We start from the raw sequence: 26,790 nt of genomic DNA, 5'->3' as shown, positions 1-26,790 counted from the left end.
ACTAGCAAAAGAAACGGCACAAAGTTTATAACTGGCTGGAGAGAAAGAGCTTTCCTCCACTAGCTAGACTTAAGTTTAGCACGTAGCTTCTTTGAGTGGAACTTTGAAACCCTGGTTCATGTGTGACATATCTCTGATTTGAAGGTCTTTATCACCTCTTGTATTATCTCACCTGAATGATGGAATAATGAGAATAAAAAGAGAAAAATTAGTTAAGTTCTGTTTGTATTTCTTTGCCGCAAAGAAACACATTTTCAAACAACCAGGTATTTGCACATAACCGCCTACCTTCTTTAAAAAGCATTTCAGGAAGTATTTTTAGATCAAATTAATTTTCCATAAAATTCACACGTAGAAAATGTACCCTTTTGCATCTTTTAATAAGCAAACCTACCATAAACCTGAAAGATTAATGAGAAAAGCAAGTTTATTGCATGTCAAATATTTAATTCTGGAATTATGCTGAGATTGGAGCTGTCCGGATCAAAATAACTATAATGCAATAGGTAAGAAAGATTGCAAGCTGATTATGAAAGACCAGGAACAAACTGTTAATTTATTTACCTTTGTAATTCCATCTAAGCTAAAAAACTGCACTACTGAAAATTCACTTGCACAGCAGGAAAGCTCTTGAATCTAAGATCTAAACCTTTTTCAAATGCTTGAAGTAATCTTTATTAAGCAATAATTATTTCCTAGGTCTCTGAAAATGTTCTGCTTTACAGAGTTTAAGTGACTGGTAAATCCAGCATCCCACACACCACTTAAACCACATTGACACTTGTTGCAAAATTTCTTGTGCATAAGTTTAAAATCAAACATATTATCACAAGCTGAGTTTTTCTGCAGGAGTTAGTAGTACTTGCCAATGTCCACAGTTACTTCCATTAAAAAAATTACAGTACAGTGTACGTTTTCCCAAATTATTCAAGAGTTGATCTTAAACTGATTTAAAAGGCAGAAAAAAACACAAACCATTGATCTCTGTAATTCTTCCAAAATAAGTAAATTAAAAGCCTGATTTAAATGTGCAATACCCTGCTGGAAAACCCTTTTTGGTCTGTGGGGGTTTTTTTTGTTTTATTTTATTGTGGCAGCAACACACAATACCTAAGGTAGAAAAGGAAGATTTCTTCTTTCACTACATTATTTCATTCAATACTTGAATACAGGAAAAAAGGTGATAAACTGTTGCATACCTGGGGAACTTTTGTAGAACTGTCTCTACTTGCATTGCTAAGACTAGCTTCTTGTGTGGCCTGCCTTCACCTTTGAAGAAGACTATGTCTTGCAGTAGTTTTTTCAGGTTTTAATAATGCAGCAAAAGTAATATGGAAAGAGGCAGCTTCTTATGGCTTATGAGTAAAACAAAAATAGCACTGATGTGACATGAAATGGCTATTGTACCAGGTCTTGCTGTTACATTCTAGCACCCCATTTAATAGCATATTTCCCAAAACTTTCAGCTGCATGATACTCTCTTGTGTATTTGCTCTGCATATTTTGTTCAGTAGCTGGACAATAAAGGGAATATAAGAACTAGAATACTGGAGACCTCAATCAAGATTCTGTTGGATAACATCACAAGATGAAGCACTTTGTATTTAAACAAGCATTTAAAATAAATAAATATATAAAACCAAAACAAATCTACTGTAATGTATTTTGTACATAGGGAACTATTTGTCCTTGCAGTTATTCCAGAAAGAGAGATTTATAGCGGATTGACTCTCAGAAATACAATGTACTTAGCAACCGCAGAGCAAGAGCACCGCTCAGTGGTACTATCAGGTAAAACAATATTGGTGGTAAACTCAAAAGCTATGTATTGATAGCACAGCATTGAAGAGAGCTCCAGGAAATTCTACCAAGACAAAAAACTTTCTTAGAAAAATTTTAGGTGAAAAGACGCTAGCTTTAGTTCATACTACAGAAACTATATCTTAAAATTCTATCTTTAATATTGCTTATTTGTTGGCTCACTTTCCCATGTGCAATTGGTAAATTTTCATTACTATCATGTTTCTTTTCCAAAAATAGAAATTATAATTCCAAAAAGGAAGAAATATGGCCATAAAAAAAACCTCTGTAAAATTTTGAACCTAGTATTTTTCTATATAATTCACAAATATTTATGTAAAGTTACATAATGCAGAAAACAACTGCACAACCAGGTGTTGACACACTTTTATGATAGTTATTTCTTATGCATAATGACAGGTTCCCTTCTCTCCTTATCAAAAGATAAAAACATGCATAAAAGCTGTTGACAGCTAAATTACTTCAGGATAGACTACGTTAGCTGCAGAACTTGAGATATTAGAAAAGAAAGCTGGAAATTTTGTATGATGCATTTTGTACTCCTCTATATACACTGTAAAGCTTGCCACCATAAACTCGGATTGTGGAGATGGTGACTTGCCCTAATATCCCTCTTCACTTTTAATAGATACCTAGATCTCTGATGGAAGAGGGAGAGGTGGATGAAGTAGCCATGGTTCAAGACAGATAAAGGACCTATGTTCAGGAATCCCAGCAGGCTGCATCTGTCACTAGCTTGTTTCAGATTGGGCATCTGGATACATAGTTTTTCAGTATCACTGTTACAAAAGCACCAATTTAAATCCATCATTTAGCCCTTGGAATCACGAACACCTCCAGAACAGCCATCATTTTTCTCTCTACAGGTAAAACCATTGAAGCCTGCTTGTATCAGAGCTCAAAGTATTACTCTCACCAGCTCATATTCACAGATAAAATCCACACTGCTGCTGAATGCAGTTCCCAGGGGGATGTGGCAGCATTTCCTTTATCATAAGAGGTCATGACTGCTACTGTCCACAGTTCTATGACATGCTGGCAGGAGCCTCTAGTGCCACCAAAGAAGTTAAGAACTGAATGTTGTCTCTAAACAGTCATTTTAATTAACTAAAAACCCAGTCTGATTTCATCGCTTTTCCTACATTTCTCCTGAGATTCAACTCTTTCCCCAACACCAAATTCTCCTTTGAACTTCAGCTTCATATTGTTGTTTGGAAACCCTAGGAGAGGCAATCAAAAAGCTGCATGACAGAAGCAGAATAGGAACCAAAACATCATTAATAGGATGAACTCAAGACATTTTTTCCCCTAAATTTAGTCAACTTTAGCAGGCATAACTAAGAGCAAGTGGCAACATATACTGATAACCTAACTTTGATTCTACAGCTCATTATGACAGCAGTGACTAGAGACCCTGAATGAAGAATACATTCAGACACAAGGTAAAAGAACCTTCATTTCTTCTGACACTGCCTGTAGAATGAGCAATAAATCAACGGACATTGAGTTATCCACCATTTAAGCAATTGCACATGAAGGAAGTAAGAAAGGAATAGTGAATAAGTAAGTAAAAAATACAAGAGAAAGGAAGCAGTAGAGGTGAGGTTTTGGGATTTTTTTAAAATAAAGTCAGCTAATATTGAAGTTCAAAGATTTTTTTCTATTAACTGGAAAAGAACCAAGAATGTATTCCCTTACAAAGTTCAATGTATTGTATTCCAAAATAGAGAATTAATATAAATACACATTTCTAAACCTAAATGTAAACATAAGTCTCCACAATTGTCTCCTGCTTTCAGAAAGAGAGCTTAACACATTGCATAAGCCTTGTCAGCTGGATATCAGCAATGTGTCTTTAAAATGCCAGCTATATTCCCAGCTGCATAAAATGCCAGCAGAGAGTGGAAGACATCATTACCTCCATATATAACATGTATAAATTACTTCCCATTTGTTATTTCCCGAGAAAAGCTTAAAATAAAAACATTTGAATCTTTTGATTTTCACTATCTACCTGCTCAACCAGGTAAAGCTTTTAAAAATGAGTAGTTAGCGGTAAGGCCTGTGGCAAGCCCAGCCAAAGTATTCCAAGGGTAATGGGTCTGGGTGTTACATTTTTTTCATAGCAGCCTGTACAGCACCGTGGTTTAGATCTATGCCTGAAACAGCATTGATAGCACACCAGTATCAGAAGTGTTTGCACAGCATCAAGGTCTTCTCTGTCCCTCTGTCACCCCCAGGCAAATATGCTGAGGGTGTGCAAGACATTGGGAGGAGACACAGCTGGGACACCACTTTGTTTTGTTTTGCCTAGTAGAGCTATGATAAAAGCACCGGCCTCGAGCTTTATCTGGTATTTGGGCCCTGCATTACTGCAGTCTCTTCAGGAGTGCACCTGTATTAGCACACCTTACCCACAGGCCAGTTTCTGCCACAAAATCTACAACTCCTCTGGTGTGGGGTCCCCTCCATGGTGTGGCCTCACGTGCTGACCACCATTTGTAGAGGGAGAGTCTAGAGCAGATGGATGGGAGTCACAAGGAAGAGCTTCACTTTCGATTGCAGTAAAATTTTTCTGCATCTTAGCTAAACGTGCCAATCCAAAAATGTACACTTATAATAATCATTAAAAAGGTGTAAAGCAATCGGAGAGGAAGTTATCTAGTCAGGGTTTATTTGAATCTTTACCTTACAGAAATTATTTTGTAGCATAAAATACTGGGCAAATTGAAGACTGTCAAGAGATTTTGTAAGAACATAGCTATTACTGTCATATCTGGTTAAACATTCTCAAAAAACTAAAATCCCCATAAATTGCAAATCACAGTATGTTTCTCCTTTAACCCAGTCACGCATCAATGAATATTTGTAAATTAAATTATCTCCATAAAACCGTATTTAAATACGCACTTTGCTATAATTCTATTTTATAATTTCAGTTCTGATCGTTCACTAATATAGTTAGGTTAGTGCAACTATTCATACAAATAAATAGGCCAACAACTGCCAGTTCGCTGCAGTACTGGGCCTGGTGTTGACACATATAATGTCCATGCTTATGGGACAAGGGAGCAACACTCATAGTCTATACATGGAGATGGAACCCACTGTCCCTACTTTGAAAGTTGTCCCTACTACCATCTAACAGACAGCAAACCTGTTAATTAAGGTATTTGCAGATACCGGTCCTGCCAATATCATAGCAGGATTCGTGACCTTGTTTTTCCAGGGTTCTGCTTTTCTGAACTGGAAATATATCCTTAACTGGCGTAACAGAAAAGCCAAAATAAACAATAAGGACTGCATTTAACTATAAAAAAGCAAATACACAATACATTCATACACCCTCTTCTAATTACACTAAATTTCTAGGACACAGATTGGTTCTTTGGGAAACATTAAAACATTCAGCACTTAAACACTATAGAATCTGCTTTGGTCACCATAATGCATTACCTGGTAAATTAGTCTTCATAATATCAATGCCAACTTGAAGCTCAGGCTCAGCTGCAAGAACTGCATAATCTCCTTGATGAGACACATTGAAGCTGTAATTTGAATAGATACTGAATTCGTTATTTGCCAGGAAAGGTTTTCCTTTTGAAGTCCTTTGCAAGTGTATTTCATTCCAAGGTATGCACAACTTTTCCGCAATTAATTTCCGTATCAGCAGGCGACCAGCCTATGAAATAAAATGGAAAGTGATTCGTACAGAACTATTAGGCTGTGTGCAAAATATCTGTGGTTGCTAGAAAACCACTTGTCTAAAAAAAAGTCACTTCATTATTGCTGACACAAAATAAGACTGTATTTTAGCCAAATTATTTATATTTCTCCCTTTTAGAAAAGCCTGTGTCAAGTAAATGTAATTAAGAGTTCACCAGACACAAGTATAGAATACATTTGTCATCACTATCAGCACAGAGACAACACAGGACCCAACAAAAAGCAGTCCCACACTGGAAAAATCACATAAAATAGGTCCTTCTTTTCCTTACTTACTTAGGATACTTTACTGCACAGATGAATACTTTTTATACCACACTGAACAGTAAAGCTGTCTGAACAGCTTTCCTTTCAGAACACTCATTCAGCTATTTCAGTGCTAAATGCAATACTAAACAGTTAAAAACGATGAGGAACTCCTTATAGCCTAATTAGCAGAAGTCGGTATTATCACAATTATATGCTATTTAAAACCTGAATTATGTAAAACAGCTTTATTTGCTTACATGTTAGCTACTGTGTTCGCGTACAGTCTCCTACAGTACATTGATTTTGCCTCTTATAAAAATGGTTGAGTTTCGTAACTTAACAGCGTCAGACCTGTGAATTCTTTCAGAATAATCACCAATAGCTGACTGCAATCATCCCTTCCTCCTCCTAAGCGAAGCAGAGCTGGCAATTAACACTTTGTAGTGCGTTTACTTCCCTGAAATGCCCTTGCAGGGCATGCTTCCCTACAAGAAATTAGAAATTTGAGCCATACTGAATCTGCGGAGACAACCACGTCCCCACGGGAAAAGGCCGGTGCCGGTACCACGAGCGGAGCCAGAGGCGGCTCCTCAGCCCAACGGCCCCCGCCCGTGCCCCGAGGGCCCGCCGGCAGCCTCCCCCACGGCGGGGCAGGGACACCCACGGCGGGGCCCGCACTCGCCCGCAGCGGCGGAGGAGAGAGGCGGCGGCGGGCAGCTCGGTCCCACGGAGTCCCGCCCGCGGACTAACGCCGCCAGCCCTGAGGGAGGGGCCCCGCCCCCCGCCGGGCCCGGGCCCGCCCCCCCGCCAGCATGTACCAAAGCGGCTTTGGCATCGCGGGCAAAGACAAACTGGCCGATGCGGTCCTTCTCCTCGGGCTGCACCAGCCGCGCCGCCAGCAGCCACTCCTGGCGGCAGGGGCGCCAGGCGCCGCAGGGGAAGGCCCAGCGCACGCTCCCCATAGCGACGCGACGCGACCGCGCACCCCAGCGCCGTCCAACGGCAGCGAGGCCCTCGCCCCGCCCCCTCCGCCGCGACAGAGCGGCGCACCCCGCGCATGCGCCTATCAGTGGGAGGGAGGGACCTGCGGTCGAGGCGAGGTAGCCAATCCGATATCAGGGTGTCCTGTGAGTGACAGGGGAATGCACCAGGTTCCGACGTATCGGGGGAAAGGCGGTGCCTGCGGCTAAGCTATACCCGTGGTGTCGTCACAGAGCCTAGAGAGGAACCCGCTCGAGAGGATGGGTGGGCTTTCATCTGGATTGACGGCCGGGGGAACCAGTCCGAGTGCAAGAAGGGGGAGAATGACACCGGAAGAGACCAATCTGCTGGCGACGCTGCTGCGGAGGGTGGGCCAGACTGGTCGGTGAGCTGCTGGTGTTGGCTGCAGGTGGGTGCGCGCTGTTCGGAGGGAGCGCTATCGGGGGGAACTAGCTCTTCGCCGGCTGCGGGGAAGCGGCGGTGCTGGAGACTGCCACATCCCGTAGCCGGGCCCCACGGTCGCGCTGTGAGAGGAGGGGAAGCCCATTGCACCATCCTGCCTGTCCCGTCAGAATTAGTCCCTTAGAATAAACGGCGGCGCCGCAGGGCGCATGCGCGGGCGGCCCGGGCATGCTCAGCAGCGGCGGGAGGCCGCCACCTTGCTTCCGGCGGGCAGGGCGGGGGCGACGCTGCCGGGCTGCAGGGGCGGGCCGGGGCTGGCTGTACGCTGACGCGGTCGGGAGTGGCACATAACCGCGGCCATGACAAAAACAACGTGTTTTCCTTGTAGCTTCTGGCTGCCCCCGGCATTGTGCGAGACAAGGCCGCGTTTGTGCCCTCGGGGATAGTGTCTGTTGGCGGGTCTCCGTGGTACCGGTGTCGGTTAACAGCAGATCGTTCCCCCCGGTGCCTCTGTGCCCATCGTTATCTTTAGCGCATCCCTGGTCCTGAGGAACCGTCCCGGGTAGACCTGGCACACGCCGGGCGCTGTGGCGGCGGGGGCGGCCTGTGCCCTCCCTGGCCGTGCTGCCCGGTGCTGCCTGGCAGTGCGGGGACGGTTGTGCACACACGGCTGCCCAGTGCGGCATCGCCCCGGCAGGAGTCTGGCTTCTAGAGAATATGGCCCAACAAAAGCCTTTTATATTCTGTGCCTTTGTTCTGCTAAGAACTGTAGTGTTTAACAGAACTGGGTTCCCCTGTGCCCTCGATTACAGGCCAAGGTAATCATATTCTTTACCCTTTGGTTTTGAGGTTGTGCCATGGCCAAAAATTTAGGGTCTGGTTGAAAATCTACAACCCTCCTTTCTGTTGCTTGCCTTTAGAAATATTTATGCTTTAACAGTTATTGACCATGTACACATGATGCAAAAATACTGAAATTCACATTATTTCAGGGATTTCATAGAATCTCTCATTGGGTTTGGGGGGGTTTTTTTGGTGATTTAGCATTCCCAGCCCCCTATTAATGTGAAAAAGTGCTGATTCTACACAGGCCATCAGAACTGCTGTCTTTCTGCCTAGAGTAAGTCTCAGCTACAACTGGGTATAGGTAGGTCTAGGTCTTTGCAAAATATTTTAAACATGGAAGTAATGTTTTGGGGGAAAATGTTTCAGCAAGGAATCAATAGTATAATTCACTTATTTTTAAATATGATTCCCATTTCTCTTTATGACTTGGTCAAGCGAAGGATGTCCTATGTACTCTCTTATTTACTATCCAAAGACAAAGTTAACTGACAGGAGAACAGCAGTCAACCCCCCCTGCCCCCAGGAAAATGCTGCTCAGCAATATCAAATTGTAGCTGGGGCTTATGTTTCAAGCATTGTATTCCGCACACTTTGAAGAGGAATCTGTGGCCATATCTATATTTAGTTACTGATAGATGATAATACTAATGGATGTGAATCTTACCTAGTTGCAAAAAACCCTTCAGGTTTGATTAATAGGCTTGACTTGGTCATGCTTTCTACTTAGAGAGACTTAGATGTAGCATTTTTTTTACTAGCGGATTTATTGACTTTTTTTGATAAAAATAAGCATCTGTAAGTGCAGACTGACATTCAAGATACACTGTATAATGTGTGATGTGAATAAATTCAGTAGAAAACCACATTTTTATTACAAGTAAAATATGGAATGATAATAATCTATACTGAATTATTCTATAAGTATACTCAATATTGCATGTATGTTTTGAAAAAAAACCACATATTTTGATCACATACAGAAATGACAGACTTCAGAACCCAGTAAAAGCAGTTCTTTCTTCTTCCAGAATTTGCAGTTATTATTTTTGCCAGATTTAGAAATACAGCATGGCATTTTCATTGCCAATTTTTTTCTGAAAATGAAAATTACAGTTCTTGAACTTTTTTGCTAAAAAAATAATTTCCAAAGGAACTCGATGATTTAGAGAAATTTAGCTTTAGGAAAAATTCCAGTCAGTTTAAGTTCTTCTAAGTCATTATTTTTTTTTATCTTAATAGATTCATATGTTTGTCAGAGGATTTGCAATTAAAGATAACTGCTTGCAGAGAGGGAATCTTCCACTTTTGGAATGCCTCCAGGAATTGGTGCAAGTTCACTGCTTCCTACTAGTACCATGCTGGGTTTTTTTCTGTGCCCTTTTTTTTTCTTTTTCAATCACTTCTAAAGAACCGAAAGCTTCAAAGTCTTTGTGTCACCTTTCCTTCTCAGAATACTGTCTCAACATATATTATTGATAAATGCCACTTTTGTGGATTAAATGTCTTAGAATGTCACATGCATCTTTTTTGATGGTCTAAAAATGATTAACTGAATATTAATTTTATTTGAAGTTCAGTTATTTATGAAAAGCCGTGAGACTCAGTTGCATTGCTATTTCCAGACAGGAACCTGGAGTTCTGTTACTGTCTGTTTTGAGTATTAGACACTCAATGACAATCAAAACAATAATACAATATAAAAGTACAGAACTTTGAACTTAGTATTTTTGATTTAATTACATTTCAGTCCACTCTTGTCTTTTTATTCCACAATTAGAAATGTCACCAAATCCTTTAGATACCTGTTCCACTCATATTCATCTTGCTGAATATGAAATTAGGTGTTCAGTGGGGAATGGTGTCTTTAAAAATTGTTAACAAATTACTAATTTCTCCACATTTGAATAGATAAGGAGTGAAAACAGAAGATCATCTAGAGATGGGTATATAGTAGACTTAATAATATAATACTTACTTTTAATAATAGATTTTAAAATGCTCTCCTTCACCTTTTCAAAACTTACATTAACTATACAGTTAGATTTTGTAGGGGAAAAAATCTAAAACTTTTCTAGAGAAATGTATACAATTTCTTTATCTTTGTTGGTCTTAATTCTTTCTAGGTGCATAAAGTATGCTGTAAAATATCAGCATTTTAAGATTTCTCTTTTTAAAATCCTGCTGTCTAGTAAGACATATTCTCCATGTTGGGAGAAGGCTAAGTGTCCAAGGTAATGTTCTCTTGAAGAACAATTTATTTCTCATATCTCCTAAGAAATATTAAAAAATAATGGTTTGTTTGTTTGTTTGTTTTAATTGGTGAGAGAGTGCTGTAGCACAGCTATATGCTGCTTTGAGATAAAGCAGATAAATTGTTTTAAAATTGTTTGTAAATAGTGAAGTACCAAGTACAGGTTTAGACTTTTTGCCAGCTGTGTTGATAGAGGAAGCAACATCTGCACACAGAATGTTAGTTGTACTGTCTGAATGGGTTGTAATGCAAGGGTGATGTCTTTTGTGCTGGGAACAGTCTCGGGCTTCAGTCCCATTACAAAGGTTTGGTCATGTTTGTTGGCAGGCAAGCCCTAACATGCCTTTCCTGACAAAGTGGTAACTTACGTACACAAAATACTTTGGTATGTGCAATACTTTCACAAAACAACATCCCCTAGGCTATTACAAAGTCACCTACATTTGTATCTATCTATGCTTTTATCTTAATATTATGAAGTGATCAACATACTTTGGTGTAAGCTTTCTCCAGCGGCATTTTGTACCCTATGTCCTCATCTGGGTATTTGTGCTCCGTTCTTAATACACAATCCCTTACACTCCTTTGTTTAATAGGTTCTCCTCTGTTAGTCACTTAGAATTAATTGCACATCTTATACCATTATCAACTTAATTAGCACATTTAAACTTCTGTAACCATTTTATCTGTCAGTCACGACATCTATGACTATTTTGTGTGTTGGTTTAGTGAAATCTTTCCAGCAAGTGTGTTTATGAATATATGCACTTTATAGGAGTATGTTTTGATGGATGCTTTGGTGAGAACTACAGCAGACCCTGCGCAAACAAAAGTTCATCTCTGCTCAAAGCTCACTCAGCAGTTCTGTTTGCTCTGCTGTTTCAAATCTGGCGGAATGGATAGGAACACCTTTTCTAGGAGGCATATTGCAGTAATTATGATTTTAGCATATGCCTGTTGAGATATTCTGAAAATGGTTGTCCTGGATGGTTTCGGACTCCTATATAAGTTTAACAGTATGCTGCATTTACGGTCTTATAGTGTAGTATCTAGGATTCAACAAATATCCAGGTTATGAAATTGATACTGAAAGGGGGAGTTGGACTTTCTGAAGGATAAGGGTAAGTATAAACAAATAAATTACACATTTCGGCTTCTTCCACATACAGAATAATTATATCTAAGCAGGACTAAGAAAATCTTTATAAATATGTTAAGCCTTAAAACTATCTTTGTAAAGGGAAAATTAGCATTGGTGAAGTAAAAGAATCCCTCTAGAAATTCAGTGAGTGTTTTTGGCAGCTGTTTGCCTGGTATACAAGTATTAAGGTCAGTTAAACATTATCTTGCAGCTTTTTACCAGTAGATTACAAACTACTAATAGGAATGTGCGTCTATCCCATATTTTGACTATGGGTTTATCAGCCTTCTCAGTGTGGTTACTTGGCATCTGGGTCAACAAGCTCATAATGTTCTGGGCTGCTCTACCACTTACCGTCTTGGGGAAAAGCCAGTGTTAAAATAGAGGGGTCTTGTGAACAGCAGAACTAATGACGTCTGGGTCCTTATTAGTGGGCTTTGTGACAGACCGTAAGAATGCTTTTACCCTCAGAGCTCCCAGGTGGTCCCTTAGTTCATACACTGTAATCACCCAAATTAGCTTACCATCCCCATCCTACTCCTGTTCAACTGCTAGCTGCTTTGCGGCTGTACGTAGGCTGACCATTTCTTGGCACTTAACTATCAGATGTGCAGAATGCCTTGCCCCTCAACTGGAGATCTGTACGGATAGGTTTTAGAGGTATGTGTATCTCCCCAGACATGTATTATGTCGGGTTGACCTTAATAACTTTGAAGTGTGTATCCAATTTCACTGTAATGGCCAACCGGGCACTTGTTTGGTGTGACTTTCAAGCAGAAAAACAGGGCAAATATGTTAACTTTAAGGGGTTTTGGGTTTAGAGGTTTGCGGGGGTTTTGTGTAAGATGTGTAAATGTTCAGTACGCAAGCAGTGAAGTTGAGTCAAATGGTAGGGTGGCTTGAATTCGGTCACACCAGAGAACACACTTGATGTCACTGCAGGCAATAACCAGTAACAGTACAGCAGTACTCAGGGTCTGATCCATGATGTTACAGGAGACACTGGAAAGCTGATTGTGTGACAAGTGCCCAGTGGGTCAGATGATGGAAAAGGGCGTGAGTATATAGCCTTTGCCTGCCATGAGGTGCTGTATGGCACATAGCTGTATGTTAAGAAACAAAAGTAGGAGATCCCAACTCTAATGAACCATCTACTAGAGTTTGGTTCTTGGTAATCCACATGAAGACAGACTTTGTAACTGGAATCCTATGGAAGTAAGTGGAACAAATATAAGGAGGCTTGTGGCCCAGCTTTCCTGAAGTCCAGACCTACACAACATATGTCTGCATCCTCCGTTTTTTACCCTTTTGTCAGTAACTTGATCAAATATTTATAACTATTGATTAATTCATATGGCTTTTTAGAAGAATGCATGAAATAATTATAATTGCTTGTTGGCCTTGTTTAACATACCAAGTTTTAGCTGATGGTTAAGATATTTTTGAGGGCTAAAATTATTAACAGATCCAGTAAACTGGTAAATAAGTACCAAAATTATCAAATAAACCAGGAATTGGCTACAAGGGAGATGAGAATTGAATTTTTTTAACATTTATTTTTTAAATGGAGGGGAGGGTGAATTAGGCTGAGCTATAGCACAGTATTCATTAGTATTGTCCTTAATGAGGGACAAAAACATTAGAGGTACGCTGCTGAAATTTGCTTTTAATAAAAAATGAGACACTGCTGTTACAGATTAAGATTAGGATGCACTGGGTGACCTACAAATTGGACTAGTGAGACACTGATGAGATCTTAATCGTAATGCTGTACAACAGATCTGATATCAGTGAAAGAAATACGAGATCAGACTGGAGTGGATGAAGAGAAAACTGAAGAAATAATAAGGAAAGCAAAAATTCAGTATTCTAAATGGACCTTCAAAAGTTTGACAGTTCATTCTAACAAAAGTTGAGAGGATATCAACATTCTTTAGAATTACAAGAATAAATATACAAAGGAAAATTAAATGACAGTTTTGACAAAAGAATGAATATATGTAAGCATTAGTAAATTGACTGTGTAATTAAAACAAGGTTTGCAGTCTTGGCACCAGTGTACTTGGGTAGTCTTTCTGTGGAAATAGTGATGTAAAAGAAAACTTTTTGAAACATGGATTGCTTTTATGAAAGTGATTATATGATGTCTTTGCCTAAAATAGTAAAGGTGGACTTGATGACATTAGATATTTCTTGTGTTCATTATACAAAGATGAATATTCTTGAAATGGGTAATTTTACCTACAGAAAGCAAGTTGTAGGTTGGAGCTTGCTATAGAAGTGACATCTAAAAGTAGAAAGACATCTACTATCTATTATCAAATCCAGAATTTTGTGAAAAGGTTTACATTTCCTTTAGAAGAAGTGTTACTTTACATGATGCCAAATAAACCTTGAAATTCATGAAAAGCTTACTTTTTTTAAAGTTTCATTCAAATGTGGGAAACCAGTTTTATTGAAATAACTGCTTTAGAAGATTCAGTCTTGAGGAACAGGCTCTTAAGTTCCCAAGAAAAAGGTATTCTAGAGAATTTTGACATACAAAAAAGCTTTATAATTTTTGGAAGTTGGGGTTTATGAGGCCATACTTTTATCAGAATAAATGGTGGTCTTGTTCTTCTGTATTTTCCTAGTTCCTCAGGCTTAGAATGGAAAGAGTGAATACGTGAGATTGTCTGGCCATGGGAAGGAGAAGATGCCTGCTCCAAGGGTGCCAGTGCTGGCAGCAAGATCAATGGATCTCTTCTATTCCAGGAGACATGGAGGTCTATTTGTGGTTGGAGCTACCTGACTAGATAAAGTATAGATCAGTCTGCTATGAAAGTAACTCCTATGAAGAAGACTGCCTGATGGCTTAGTTTGCTCTGAATGTATCACGTTATCAGATAAGCCTTTTCATGAAAGTAAAACCCAAAAGCAATATTCTTCTGGTTTCCGGGTTTGGCTTGGGATTTTTTATCCCCTTCTTTGTCAATTCAGGTGGGCCATTATCTGTTGCTAATTTTAAATGGAATTCTTGAAGCAAAATCCTGCAATAGAGAAACCTTGGAATGTTTCCTAAAGCTTTAAAATAGCCAGGCTTGATTCAAATTTGCAGTGAGGGCAGTTTATGTATCTGTAGCAGTATAAATAGCTCTTTAAATAGGTGTAAATAAAATATACACAGGTTTACAGTTTCATTTTGTTGGCAAAGTGGAATAAAATACTTTTATTGTAAAAAATAGTGAAGACCTATTTATGATAGAAACAATGCACTTCAGTATAGAGATTTTCACAAGAAAAACTGGGCTGCTGCAAGGGAGCTCGCACTGTCTGAAGTTTAAGTCAGTTCTGAAGCCGGTTAGTTTATGCTATTGTAAATGAAGCACACAGTATGTAGCATAAAGCTGTTAGCAAACATACAGCTTCCTGGCAAGACTAGAGGTACAAGATAAAATCAATATCAAAAGACTAAACATGCCAAGTTGCACTGTCACCAGGCTAAATGGCCCTATTTGGTCTCTAAATGGCCCTATTTGGTAAGCCCTAGCAGTCCTCGGATTAGGCCAGGCTGTCTGCGTTTTTCTGTATTGTTATTTTATTCCTGAGCGCTTAATAGGAATCCACTGAGAAAGTAGTCTAGTTGCCTGTATCTCCCTTTCGCTGTAAGCTGTAGAAAGTGCTTTGAGTTTGGGGGTTTGTAGTATACAGATGAGCCTTCTGGAATCTAAAAATGAGTGACGAAGTTTTCCTTATCCATCATCACTTTACATGAAATTATGAGAGTTTGGGGTTTTTTGAGGGTAAGCCTAGGACTAGTCTTTCTTTAAACGACCTTTAATAATTTTAACACACTCCCTGGTGTGCTTCCTGTGGACTTTATTGAAAATTCCTACAGGTGGGTACTATTTGTAGAGTTGTTATTTGATATATGTCAGCTATTTTACTTTTCAAAGTATGCTGTGTGTATGTATTTTGCAAAGTAGAAGTATTATCAAATTAAATTCAGCATAAAAGTCACTTACAACACAAATTTATAGCTGTGCATAGGATTTACAAACCAAAATCAATGCCGGGATTTTTTTTGTTTGTTTTATGGTGTATTGATTTTTTATTTATTTATTTATTTTAATACTAAGGCAGTAGAATCAATTACTTATTTTTCCATTTCAGTTTCAGGAATAGATTGAAGAAACCATGGCCAATCAACGGGATTACATTAGCAGACCTATTTGCAATGGAATTTCTGTTCCTGAAAATAAAATCAATTCCTTAGTGGCTGAAGGTCATGGACAACAAATTCTAAAAGTACTACAAAAGTTCAGAGAACAAAATATATTTTTTGACTTTAAAATTCTTGTGAAAGATGAAATAATTCCTTGTCATCGTTGTGTACTGGCAGCGTGCAGTGATTTTTTCAGGTAAACCTATTTTTGACATGAGTTTGCAGAAAATGAATTGTAAGTTCTCTGGGAGGGAGGGAAGGAGTATATTACAAAAATTAAAAAATAAATCATCACAATTGAACATATGCCTGCAGAGTTTTAAGCAAGCATTCAAACATCATAATAAGGTAGCAAAAAAAAAAAGAATCAAAACATAACTAGAGTGTTACATGCCTAACTATACCCCAAATACATCTGTATTTCCAAAGTGACGTGGTGACTATGAATTTGAGATTCAGACAGCAGTCTATACTCTGCAATACAAATGTCAAACAGTAAGTGCATGGTTCTGCTGTTAGGTAGAAGTGACACAAGTTGTGTACCTTTAAGACTTGCCTGTTGCCCATATCGATACTTGAAGGTCTGCAGTCGTATTGTTTGACTTTGTATGCAATGGTCTATGTACTTTAACACATTTCTATTGTGAAACAAAACAGGCTGATTACAAATATATCTTGCATTAAGCAATTGTGGATAAATTGTACATGGTTTTGGAACACGGCTGGATTTTGTTTAATATGAGCAGTCAGTATAGTAGAGTCTTCAGAGGTATTTAAACAGTTATCTTATATTTTTTCTAAACTACGTATTTCAGCCCTTCAGAATGAAATGGATCTATGAGCTTCTTTCTGGTGCTTAAAACTATGTATTCTTAAGGGCCAGACTGATCATTCACATAGAGGATATTAATTTATGAAGAACCTTGCTAACCTTTTTTAGTTCCATGCAGAAAGTCTGTTTCTAAACACACTTTTCACTAAAACACAAAGCTAAGATGCTCTAACAATAAAAGAAAGGGCTCCTGGAAAGGAATTAATGACCTTGATTCAGTTGCCCATACATAGGTGACAAGTGTTATTTTCAAATGGCCTGGAGCACGCCATGGTCTGTGGGTGTCTGCCATATATAATGGAGAATATAGGCTATACACGTTCTTAGGACTACTGAAAAAAGAAGAAATGCAGAGGAAATAAGTTATTTCTCCACTGTAGGCGCAGTTTTATTTTTTCTCTGACACACACACAACTACTTGCATTTCAAGTGTTCACTGCGTGACAGGACAAAGATGCTCTGGTAGAAAGGAATATTGGGATGAAATAGCTTCCAGTGGTTATTTTTAGAACTGAAGTTAAGCACATGGTAACATATGTGTCCTTTTCACTACCTACAGGCTCTTCAGGTTAAAAATTTGCCAGGAGAGACCTCTCCCTGTGTGTACCAGTTGACAACAGCAGCCATCAAATTCCTAAGTTGTCCTGGAATGCAAGGTCCATTTACTAACTTCAGGGAATAAAAAGTACCCAGATCCACTAGATAAATTTTAAAATGAAACACCTTTTGTCTTCCTTGGCATATGGACTTCTCTTAGTTTGGGTTTCATTGTGTAAACCAAAGATTCAGCAACGTTTAGCTTCCTACTTTTTAGCTTTCAAAATCAAAGCCTTTGCCTAGATTGTTCTCCCTCTACTAGAATTGTTCAGTTGCTATTTTACTCTGTAATTAGGGATTTGTATTGTATCTGTTGGGTTAAGGAGCAAAGGATTCTAAGAATCGTAATTTATTTTGCAAAAAGGTATTTGGAACATAATTGTCTTATTGTAATTTTATGGTTTTGGTCAGGGGTCAGACAAGTTCCTGATTTACCTGACATTCACTTCCCAAAGAGTATGTTATACACAGTGATTATTTTTTTTTCTCCTTTGGCTTCATAAAAGTATGGGATTTTAAAAATCACATACTATACAGATACTAATTGTATAACTGAAGTATGATATAATACTCTTGAACTATATATGATATATTAATGATCCAGATTATATACTTATTATTTCATGGTTTATGTAAATCTTTCTCCACTATCATCTTTTGTCAAATTCAGAAGCTGTTGCTATGACAGCTGGATGCTTAGGCTTTGGTAGGGTAGGGCAAGGGGTGTTGCAGCACTGTTCTGTTACCAGCACTTACCACCTTGTAAAATTTTTATCTTGCCATGTAAGATTGAGTGAAGTAGTTTAAATGTTATTACGTATTTAATGAAGTAGTAAAAGTAATACATCTTTGATAAGTAAAAATAATACTACTTTAATAAAGTACTGAGTTGTAATAAAATTTGCACAAATGTGCTGATCAGTAGTTTGTTTCACAATTTCAACCATCATCTTTGTATTCAGTCACAATCTACTTTCTGCGCAAGTTTCATTGTGTCATGCAATCCTGTGTCAAAACCTCATTTTTTCTGACATCTGCCTGTACCCATACATCTGTCGGTCAACTCAAAAGCAAGAATTAAGTTTCCTCATGTTTTTTTCTCCTCTTTCACTCCTCACGTACTTTTATTACTGAGGAATGCACCCATTGTCCATCCTTCATTTGCTCAGCCTGCAGTTTGGAAGGCCTTATTTCACTTAATTTTCTGTATTCATGCATAGTGCTTTTTTACTATATATTTTGTAAATCAACCTTTCTTTCTCAAGCTGTTGAAACTGATGCTGGCCTGGAAAAAAATCATTTTCTCTCACATTGAGAGCTGCAGACTTCATTGCTCTCAGTGAAAAGCCATACAAAACGCAGGTGCTGCTATATTTTATGAGTCATCACTGAATATGTCCTTACCACCACTCCCTTTTTTCTTCAACCATATCAAGCAAATGCATACTTTCTTATGATAATCTCCACATTTTAGACCTATACAGCCTGCCCACCTTATTACATGCCTCTGATTGTCTCCTTCTTCTCAGATCAGTATTCTCTGCTGTTTGCTAGATCTTTAATTTGTGTGTGTATCTTCTGTATTTTATTCACAGAGCCATGTTTGAAGTTAATATGAAAGAACGAGATGATGGCAATGTTACTATTAGTAATCTGTCACCCAAGGCAGTGAAAGCTTTTCTTGATTACGCTTACACAGGAAAAACAGAGATAACCAATGAAAATGTGGAAATGCTTTTCCAACTGTCGTCATTTCTTCAAGTTTCACTCCTTTCCAAAGCTTGCAGTGACTTTCTAGTAAAAAGTATTGATCTTGTGAATTGCTTACAGTTGCTTTCTTTATCAGAAAGTTATGGTTCCGTCCGCTTATTTGATCACGCACTAGATTTTGTACAGCACCACTTCTCCTTGCTGCTCAGATCAAGTGATTTTTTGGAAATGAATTTTGAGATACTACAAAAATGTCTTGAGGCTGATGAACTAAATGTCCCTGAGGAAGAATCAGTGTTGAAAGCTGTCCTTCAATGGACCAAACACAACTTAGAAACACGACAGAAATATCTGCCTAATTTGATTAAAAAAGTGAGACTACACCAGTTACCTGAAAAGACTTTGCAGGACTTTCTACATTCTGAAGAACACTTACTTAAGAGTGCCGATTGCTCGGTAATAATCAATGATGCAGTTAAAAGCGTGCAAAACTTTAGTGGACTATTTCCAGACGCACGTCCTTCAACAACAGAAAAATATATATTTGTTCATAAAACTGATGAAGATGGAGAAAACAGGCATACATTCTGCTACAACATCAAAACAGATAAATGGAAAGAACTACCACATACACACATGATTGATCTTCCAGGGTCAAGTTTATCTAGCTATGGAGAAAAAATATTCATAACTGGAGGGTGCAAAGGGAATTGTTATAGGACTGTCAGGCTTCATATTGCTGAACCATTTCATGATGCCACTGACCAAACCTGGTGCTACTGTCCAGTCAGTAATGAATTCTCCATAGTGTCAGCTATGAAAAAACCAAGGACAATGCACACATCTGTTGTAACCTTAAATCAGCTGTTTGTAATAGGTGGGAAGACCAGAGGAGCTCAAGAAACCCGAAGTCTTTTGGATGTAGAATCCTATAATCCTCTTTCCAAAGACTGGAAATCTGTAAGCCAATTACCAAGAGGTATCTACTATCCAGAAGCAAGTGCGTGTCAGAGTATAATTTATGTTCTTGGCTCAGAAGTAGAGATTACTGATGCCTTTAATCCATCTCTTGACTGTTTCTTCAAGTATAATGCTATGACTGATCAGTGGTCTGAGCTTGTAGCAGAGTTTGGGCAGTTTTTCCATGCAACTCTAATCAAAGCCGTTCCAGTGAACTGTACGTTGTACATTTGTGACCTCTCCACCTACAAGGTCTACAGTTTTTGCCCAGAAACCTGTGTTTGGAAAGGGGAAGGATCTTTTGAATGTGCTGGCTTTAATGCAGGGGCAGTTGGGACAGAAGACAAAATTTATATACTAGGTGGTGATTATGCTCCAGAAGAAATCACAGATGAAGTTCAAGTCTACCATAGTAGCAGGTCTGAGTGGGAAGAAGTTTCACCAATGCCAAGAGCCTTAACTGAGTTTTACTGTCAGGTCATTCAGTTTAATAAATATAGGGACCCCTGGTCACCTGTACTGACAATTTGCTCTGGAGAATTTTGAAACTCCTGAGTCAAAAGAATCTATTTAAATGCACAAGTTTTAGAACAGATTTTTAAGTATTAATTTAGAGATGGAAGAATATGTACTGTTTTGTTTAAATCTTCAGTTTAAATTGTATGCTATAGAACTGCTTTTGGAAGAGTCCATTAAATTGTCATTCATGCTAGTCATTATATAGAAAGTATTACTTAATTTTATATGCAAGTCTTCTCTGTAATTATCTGAATAATTTACAAAATGATACTACTTTTCAAAACAGCGTAGTCATGAGGAATTCATTGTGTAATATGTGCCATTATTTCTGTAATATTCACAGTTGTCCCGATAGACAAACCGCTGAGTGAGAAAACTGACTGTGATACTGTTTTCCCTATGTAACTGAAGTTTAAAAGGAATCTACATTAGTGTTGTTTTATTTAGGGGGTTTATATTCATAAACCTGTAATAGGAATTCATTGTCAGCTTTACCGTATTAGAATGACCTTAGCAAGGCAAAAGCCAAAGTGACCTTCACAGCATTAAAACCAGGTACCTAACTTGAAGAGTCTGATAATTCCTATCATCTATCTTCAGCTCTTCAGTTTTACCAGTTTTTCTCCATCCTTGTGCCTTAGTAGTAGCTGTACTTTCTGTTTTCATCCCATTGACTGTGGCAAGATAAACATTGATAACATATTGCAGGCTGGGCAAGATTTCTACAAGATGGATGATTCATGTGGTATCTTTGCTTCAGTCATGCTGTTAACTCATGAAAAAACACTTCAGGATGTTTTTTTAACAGAAGTCTTCCATCTCTGAAGTTTCCAGTGCTACCTACAGCAAGCTGTAAAATAAATTTTAGTTGTTGCTTCGGTTAACTATGGGAAAAGGTCGTATCTTGTCATACATCAAATACAAAGTTACAAAAATAAATTCCCATATTTAAAACCAAAGTAAATAGTATTTCTGAGGTGAAAGAATTCCTTTAGCTTCTATAGTCGTTTAAATGAATTAAAACACTTATCTTGTACTTAGTGGCAATTCTAAGTGTTAAAATATTACATGGTAAATGCTACACAATATATTGCTTGATAAACTTTCAGTAGTCAGCTATTATAATGTTAAAATTGTTACGGACTTTTAGTATTAATATTAGTCTAGCCATACATTGTGAGATAAATTTGATCTCATGCATACCAAGTGGGACCTGTGTCTGACAGAAGGACACTGAAATTAGATAGGTTTCATAAATTCATTTGTAATCTTCCACAGCCTGAGAATTTTCTCTATTTGAGTAAGATATTGGAAGCCTTTATGTTGCATATAAGTATCATTAAGTAGTAAGGTTGTCTTATGCCAGACAGAATGGTTCTAAACATCTAAGCACATCTTTTCCAAGCAGTTTAAATGTGAACAAAATTCAGCAAGGTGTCTAAAACATTTTTATTATGGCTTGAGATGACTGCAGTAAGTTCATTATCACATCACTACTGCATATACTTTTTGCAAAACTCAAGCTCAGTATTAACACTTCAAGGTTAATATTGCCTAGCAACATACTTCTGTTTTAAACAATACACAATGCAAAGTTCCAAGTCTGTGATTGACTCTCTAATTTGTTATCAGATACCTTTACAAATTCAGATAACATTTATCATAAATATTTTCGTAAGGGTGAAAATTATGCACAAGTGGAGAACAATAGATTGGAACCCTCCCACTCAATAGTTTATTTGTATTAAGATGCATGTCAGTTCTGTAGAGATAAACAGCTTGTTGTTACAGTATTTCAGGCAACTTCCACATTTATGTTGCTCTTTTCATAGTGAGTCTCCAAATCATGACTGCACATAGCTAGGTAACCTTTACAATCACCATGCTGAAATGCAAGCATATTTATATTGGAACACAACTACTTTTTTTTAGTGCAAAGCAAATGTATTGAACAGTTTAGGAGAGATGGAGAATACTATTCCTGCTCACTGAAACAGCAGGAGAAAAATAGACATATAGGAGAACAGTAGTTTTAGCATTAATAAAGCTACCCAAGGGAGCATAGAGACTTCATTAATAATTAATTATTGCAACTTGTCACTTCATCAGAATAGAAAGCCCAATTCTCCTTTGCTTGTGTTTTTGTGTCGTTCTTGTACCTGAGTAATATGAGTATGCAATTTATGCAATGAGAAAAGTAACATATTAATGCCCATAGTACCTGGGTATAAATAGCTATGCAAATTGGAAGAGACTAGAAAATTGCGAGGTTTTTTTAACTGCCACTCTCATGACCAGATTGCTGGGTCACATAAACAGCAAGTCAGTCAGTAATTCAGGTGATGCACTTCCCTTACAGCATATTTTTTGGGGCAGTCTTCCATCCAGCTACTTGCTATATGTATAAGCCTCTGGCATATGACATCAGATAGAGCAATGCTGCATGTGGTAAATTACTCAGTATATATAGCGAAAACTGAATGAAGCTTAATTTGGAAAACAGACACTGCTTTAATATTCTATGCTACATTTGCACAGGAATGAACATCAGTTCCCACTTTTGACAAATCATTCAAGGATTTCAGAGGGAGTTGAACTCTCTCACTTGGTGATCAGGAAATAATGTAGTAGTGTCAGTTACTTTATACCATTGCTTACAGAAAAGTTACTGTGAAATAGTACTAATTTGCTTCAGTTATGTAGGTAAGCCTGTATTACAACTCTCATGTAGGAAAAAAGGTCATTTGCCACAATGCCACATACAGAGTTAAATCAAATAGCAGAATTGAGTGCAGAAGCTGTGTTAGAAAGCCATGCTTAAAACAAGGCTTTATGATAGAATTAAGGGCCTATGTTACAAATCCTGTGATTAATTGCTAATGATGTAAGAAATCTCAGTGAAGTCAACTACACTGCTCAGAAGAATATGGATTACTTGCATGAGTAACTGCTGTAGGTCTGGATCAAATAGATTTCTCAGCCTACTTTACGCAGCTGTTATGCAATTTAAAAAAAGTCACAAAACTAGCGCAAAGCGAGTTTTTCTACATCTTTTTGAATTTTTCAAATTTCACAGTACTTTATGAAAAAGTACCTTCCTCTAAAAATAGTCGATGACTAGAGTAATGATTACCTGTGTTCTGACTGAAATATAGTAAGAAGTTTAACACATACAAATTGCATGTAAAGTTATAATCTACTATTTGCACTTAAATGATGTAACCAAAATATTTCTCATAGTATCTATTCTATGTCACAGGACACATTATAAGCATGACCAATATAATATACATGAAGATAAAATATATTGTATGTGGGATTTTAATATCCAGTAATGTTTATATTGGATAATCTTAATTTTTAAAGAATGCTATCAAAACATTATGGAACTTTGGTAATGTTATCATACTGGTTTAGTTGTTATAATAAATATCAATTATTCAGGTGTTTATATTGATTATGTTTGCACAGACCTGATGATTATTATTTATGTACTAATGAATTTATTTTCTATATTCTAAATACGTTTGTAGTAAGTCAGTTTACTGCTGTTAAAAATTCATTATATTCATAAAATGGAGTAGATTTACTGATTCAGATTTATCTGGTATTACTCCACGAAGAAAGGTGTATACCTCCTCTGATTAGTAGTAGGTAGTAGGTAAGGTACAGGCTGTAGAATGTCTTGTCTGCGGTTTGTAATGCGAGTCTAATTTTAGATGTTTCTGTAGTGACCAACAGGAGGCAGCATAAAATCTATTTTAATTAAAACAGACTGAAACCAGGGATATATTTGTCAATATCTATAGCTGAACATTATGGTCAATTTACCTTTTTTCCCTTCTAACATCCAGTAAAGCATAGAGATCAGTAAAATTTTGCTGCTGCCTGGGCTCTGCTGATATTACATGTTTGCCAAGATGTTCATTCTTTTGTGAAATAAAAGCACTGAGCAACTGAATCCTTCTCAGGTCTGATTTTTTTCAGTGAGTTTCAAAATACAGAGAATCTACAATGTTTCTAATGAAGTTAACTACTATTATTTTTCCTTTCTTTTTTCAGCTGGAGAACATTTTTGATGTTAGATTATAACCAAGAATGCAGTTAGCATGCATAAAACCTGCAGTGAGAAGGTTGTTTTTAATTATCCTTGGATCTTGTATTCGTGTATCTCTTGTATATCAATTTGCTGCTCCCACACTAAATTGGATTTAGTCTGCTTAAAAGTTTTAAGTTTACCATTGTAAAGTACTCATTTAAATTGATACCTTTTTTTATATTGGATCCATCTATCTCAGATCGGTATGTATGGGGTTTTTAACAGTTGAAGTATTGCAGTGGTTTGGTATTCATTTTGACTGAAATACTACTTAGAAGTGGCTTTAAATTAAAGCACATATAAGCTACTTAGTCTGAAATTCGTGTGCAAAGGGTGCAGAAATGGCATCAGTACAAAGAGAGGGAGCCCTGTGTTCTCTTATATTCTTCCAGAACTTAAAATTGTGATCTCCAAACCTCTGCATAGATAAAACAGTTGCAGCAATAAAAAATAACCTTCCAACACCCCAAGGTCTTTGCCCCACACCTAGCAAAAGGCATTTGTAGATACGTACAAAGCATCCAACAGTGTTCACTATGTTAAAAGCTTATATTGAACAATGAAGGGATTCATAGACCAAATTTGAGAGCTGCAGTGTAACCATATGCAGAAACAGAAGAAAATTGCATATGTATGTTCCACAGATCCAGGGAATTCACCATGGACTTGCACAGTTTGTATATAAAGTTGACCATATGGTGGGGCTTTTCTCACTGTCATCAACAGCAAGGAAGCAAAGACTGGATTTAATGAATAAAACACACATGAATTACACATAACTATTAAACATAAATTACGCATAAATTCAAGACAGTTCACATGAGCAAAGGAGGGCCAAGAATTTTTGTTGGAGGAAGCTGGTATATACCAAGGTTTTTCACCTGGGATAATAGCCTCAGTAATAGCGGAGTAACAGAAGGGGAAGAAAGTAGAGCTATTTAGAATTATGTGCACAGCTACCCTAGGAAATCATATGCTTCCTAGTTCAAATTATTCTAATGGACACTAATCATATTTAGTGGTTTTGTGCGTCACAATAAAAGAAGGATACTCAATGAGGTATAATTAGCACTAATTATTTTTGCAGACTGGCAGAGATTCAAACTGTTGGTGACCTTCACTGTTGATCATTTTTTCACCTACTTGCACCTAAATTTAGTTTGAATTAGCTTGTAAGACATTTAGGGCACACTTGCATCTTATTTCCAAGCACTGTCAAAATACTGGTAATAATGTAAATTGAAGCCTAGTTCATACATAGGCCCTAGTAAGAAATATCCCTGTATAATATATTGCCAGCAATGTGGCATAGTCTTGGTGCCCTGCTCCTTACTATTTTCCTTTTAATTTTTTTTATGATATTCTGTACATAATGGGCAAATATGTCAGTAAAACTATTGTTACCTGTAAGCAAGCTGGTAAGTTTGTAACCATTCAACATTTAGTTTCTATTTGTTTTCAGGAAGTTCACTGCCAGACTTGTTGACTGAAATTGGAAAATAACATTTTAAAGAAGATTTGTATGTTCATTGTCACAATTACAATCACTAGAAGCTGTATTAACAAAATAACCTGTCTGTCCAGTGAATACGGCGGTACAAATACTGAATATAGCCCAGAACCTGGGTTTGAAAGGATTGAGCAAGCAATTATTAAAAAATACAAAAATAAAACATGTACACATCAGGTTAGGCGTAACAAAGGTAGCAAACTTCGGAAGGAATGATCTACCTGCAGGTAGCACCGTAAGCCCACACAAAGGTTACGGTACCAAGGGAATAGGCTGCAATACAAAGAGCAAGTGACAAGAGGCGTGACGCGTGGCCGAGCCAAGAGAGCCCACGCACAGGGAGCCCCACGCGTGTGCCTTGCGTGTGCGGCCCCTCACTAACGGCACGGTGACCCACTTAGGCAGCACGGTCCAAAAGATTGCCTGTTGTTGGGTTTCTTACCACGGCATCTCTACAAATGTTTTTTCGCTAATTTAATTACAAAACCCCGATACCCCTAAGCCACGCCGTTTAATAAGAAACACAAATCGCTGTGCGTTAGCTCAGCCGCCGCAGACCCACCGCCCGCGCTAGCTCCGGCGGCCGCCGCGGAAAAGTCCCCGGCGCACACCCGGCCCTCAGGCTGGACGCCCGGCCACCAGAAAGCCGAGCACCCCCCTCCCGCACACACCACCGCAGCCAAGCGCCAGCTCGGTGCCCCAACGGCCGAGCCGGGCCACCCCCTCAGGACTGGTAGGCGGGACGGCAGCGCTGAGAGCACTTCGTCTGGCTCCCCCGAGACACAGCGGGATCCCCGTCGCCGGAAGCTCATTGAGGGGAGGGGCGGGACTTTACATCCTCTAGCCAATCACCGGAAAGCGTCGGAAAGACAAGCAGCGACTATAGCCAATGCTCTCTGTGGGCTGTGCGCGGCGGCGGCCCCGCCGTGAGAGGAACTGCCC

General features: G+C 38.4%; 2 protein-coding genes across 12 annotated transcripts in view; one reads left to right on the top strand and one right to left on the bottom strand.

Moving 5' to 3' along the window:
* The window catches only part of AASDHPPT (aminoadipate-semialdehyde dehydrogenase-phosphopantetheinyl transferase), a 37,087-nt gene extending 30,246 nt beyond the window's left edge, over window positions 1-6,841 (bottom strand). For both annotated transcript variants that reach the window (XM_080377102.1, XM_080377103.1), the window contains exons 1-2: window positions 6,615-6,841; window positions 5,278-5,503 (exon numbers count right to left, since the gene is read on the bottom strand). In XM_080377102.1, the coding sequence (XP_080233228.1) occupies window positions 5,278-5,503; window positions 6,615-6,758 (370 nt within the window). In that variant the 5' untranslated portion in view covers window positions 6,759-6,841. The remainder of the gene's footprint in view (window positions 1-5,277; window positions 5,504-6,614) is intronic.
* A 136-nt stretch (window positions 6,842-6,977) lies between these two features.
* Window positions 6,978-24,200, top strand: KBTBD3 (kelch repeat and BTB domain containing 3). 10 transcript variants are annotated; one of them, XM_080377079.1, is made up of 5 exons: window positions 6,980-7,186; window positions 8,224-10,256; window positions 14,051-14,396; window positions 15,570-15,817; window positions 18,646-24,200. In XM_080377079.1, the coding sequence occupies exons 4-5, from the start codon at window positions 15,594-15,596 to the stop codon at window positions 20,264-20,266; spliced, it is 1,845 nt and encodes a 614-aa protein (XP_080233205.1). In that variant the 5' UTR covers window positions 6,980-7,186; window positions 8,224-10,256; window positions 14,051-14,396; window positions 15,570-15,593; the 3' UTR covers window positions 20,267-24,200. The 10 variants fall into 10 exon arrangements, with proteins under 10 accessions (XP_080233203.1, XP_080233205.1, XP_080233209.1 ...); XM_080377083.1 differs by lacking the exon at window positions 8,224-10,256 and adding an exon at window positions 7,568-7,997; XM_080377080.1 differs by lacking the exon at window positions 8,224-10,256.
* Window positions 24,201-26,790: the final 2,590 nt, after the last annotated feature.

Source organism: Falco punctatus (genome assembly GCF_963210335.1).
Source record: "Falco punctatus genome assembly, chromosome: 2".
In the NCBI taxonomy this organism is placed as follows: Eukaryota; Metazoa; Chordata; class Aves; order Falconiformes; family Falconidae; genus Falco; species Falco punctatus.
Note: the sequence above shows the minus strand (reverse complement) of the source record. Positions and strands in the feature narration are given on the sequence as shown.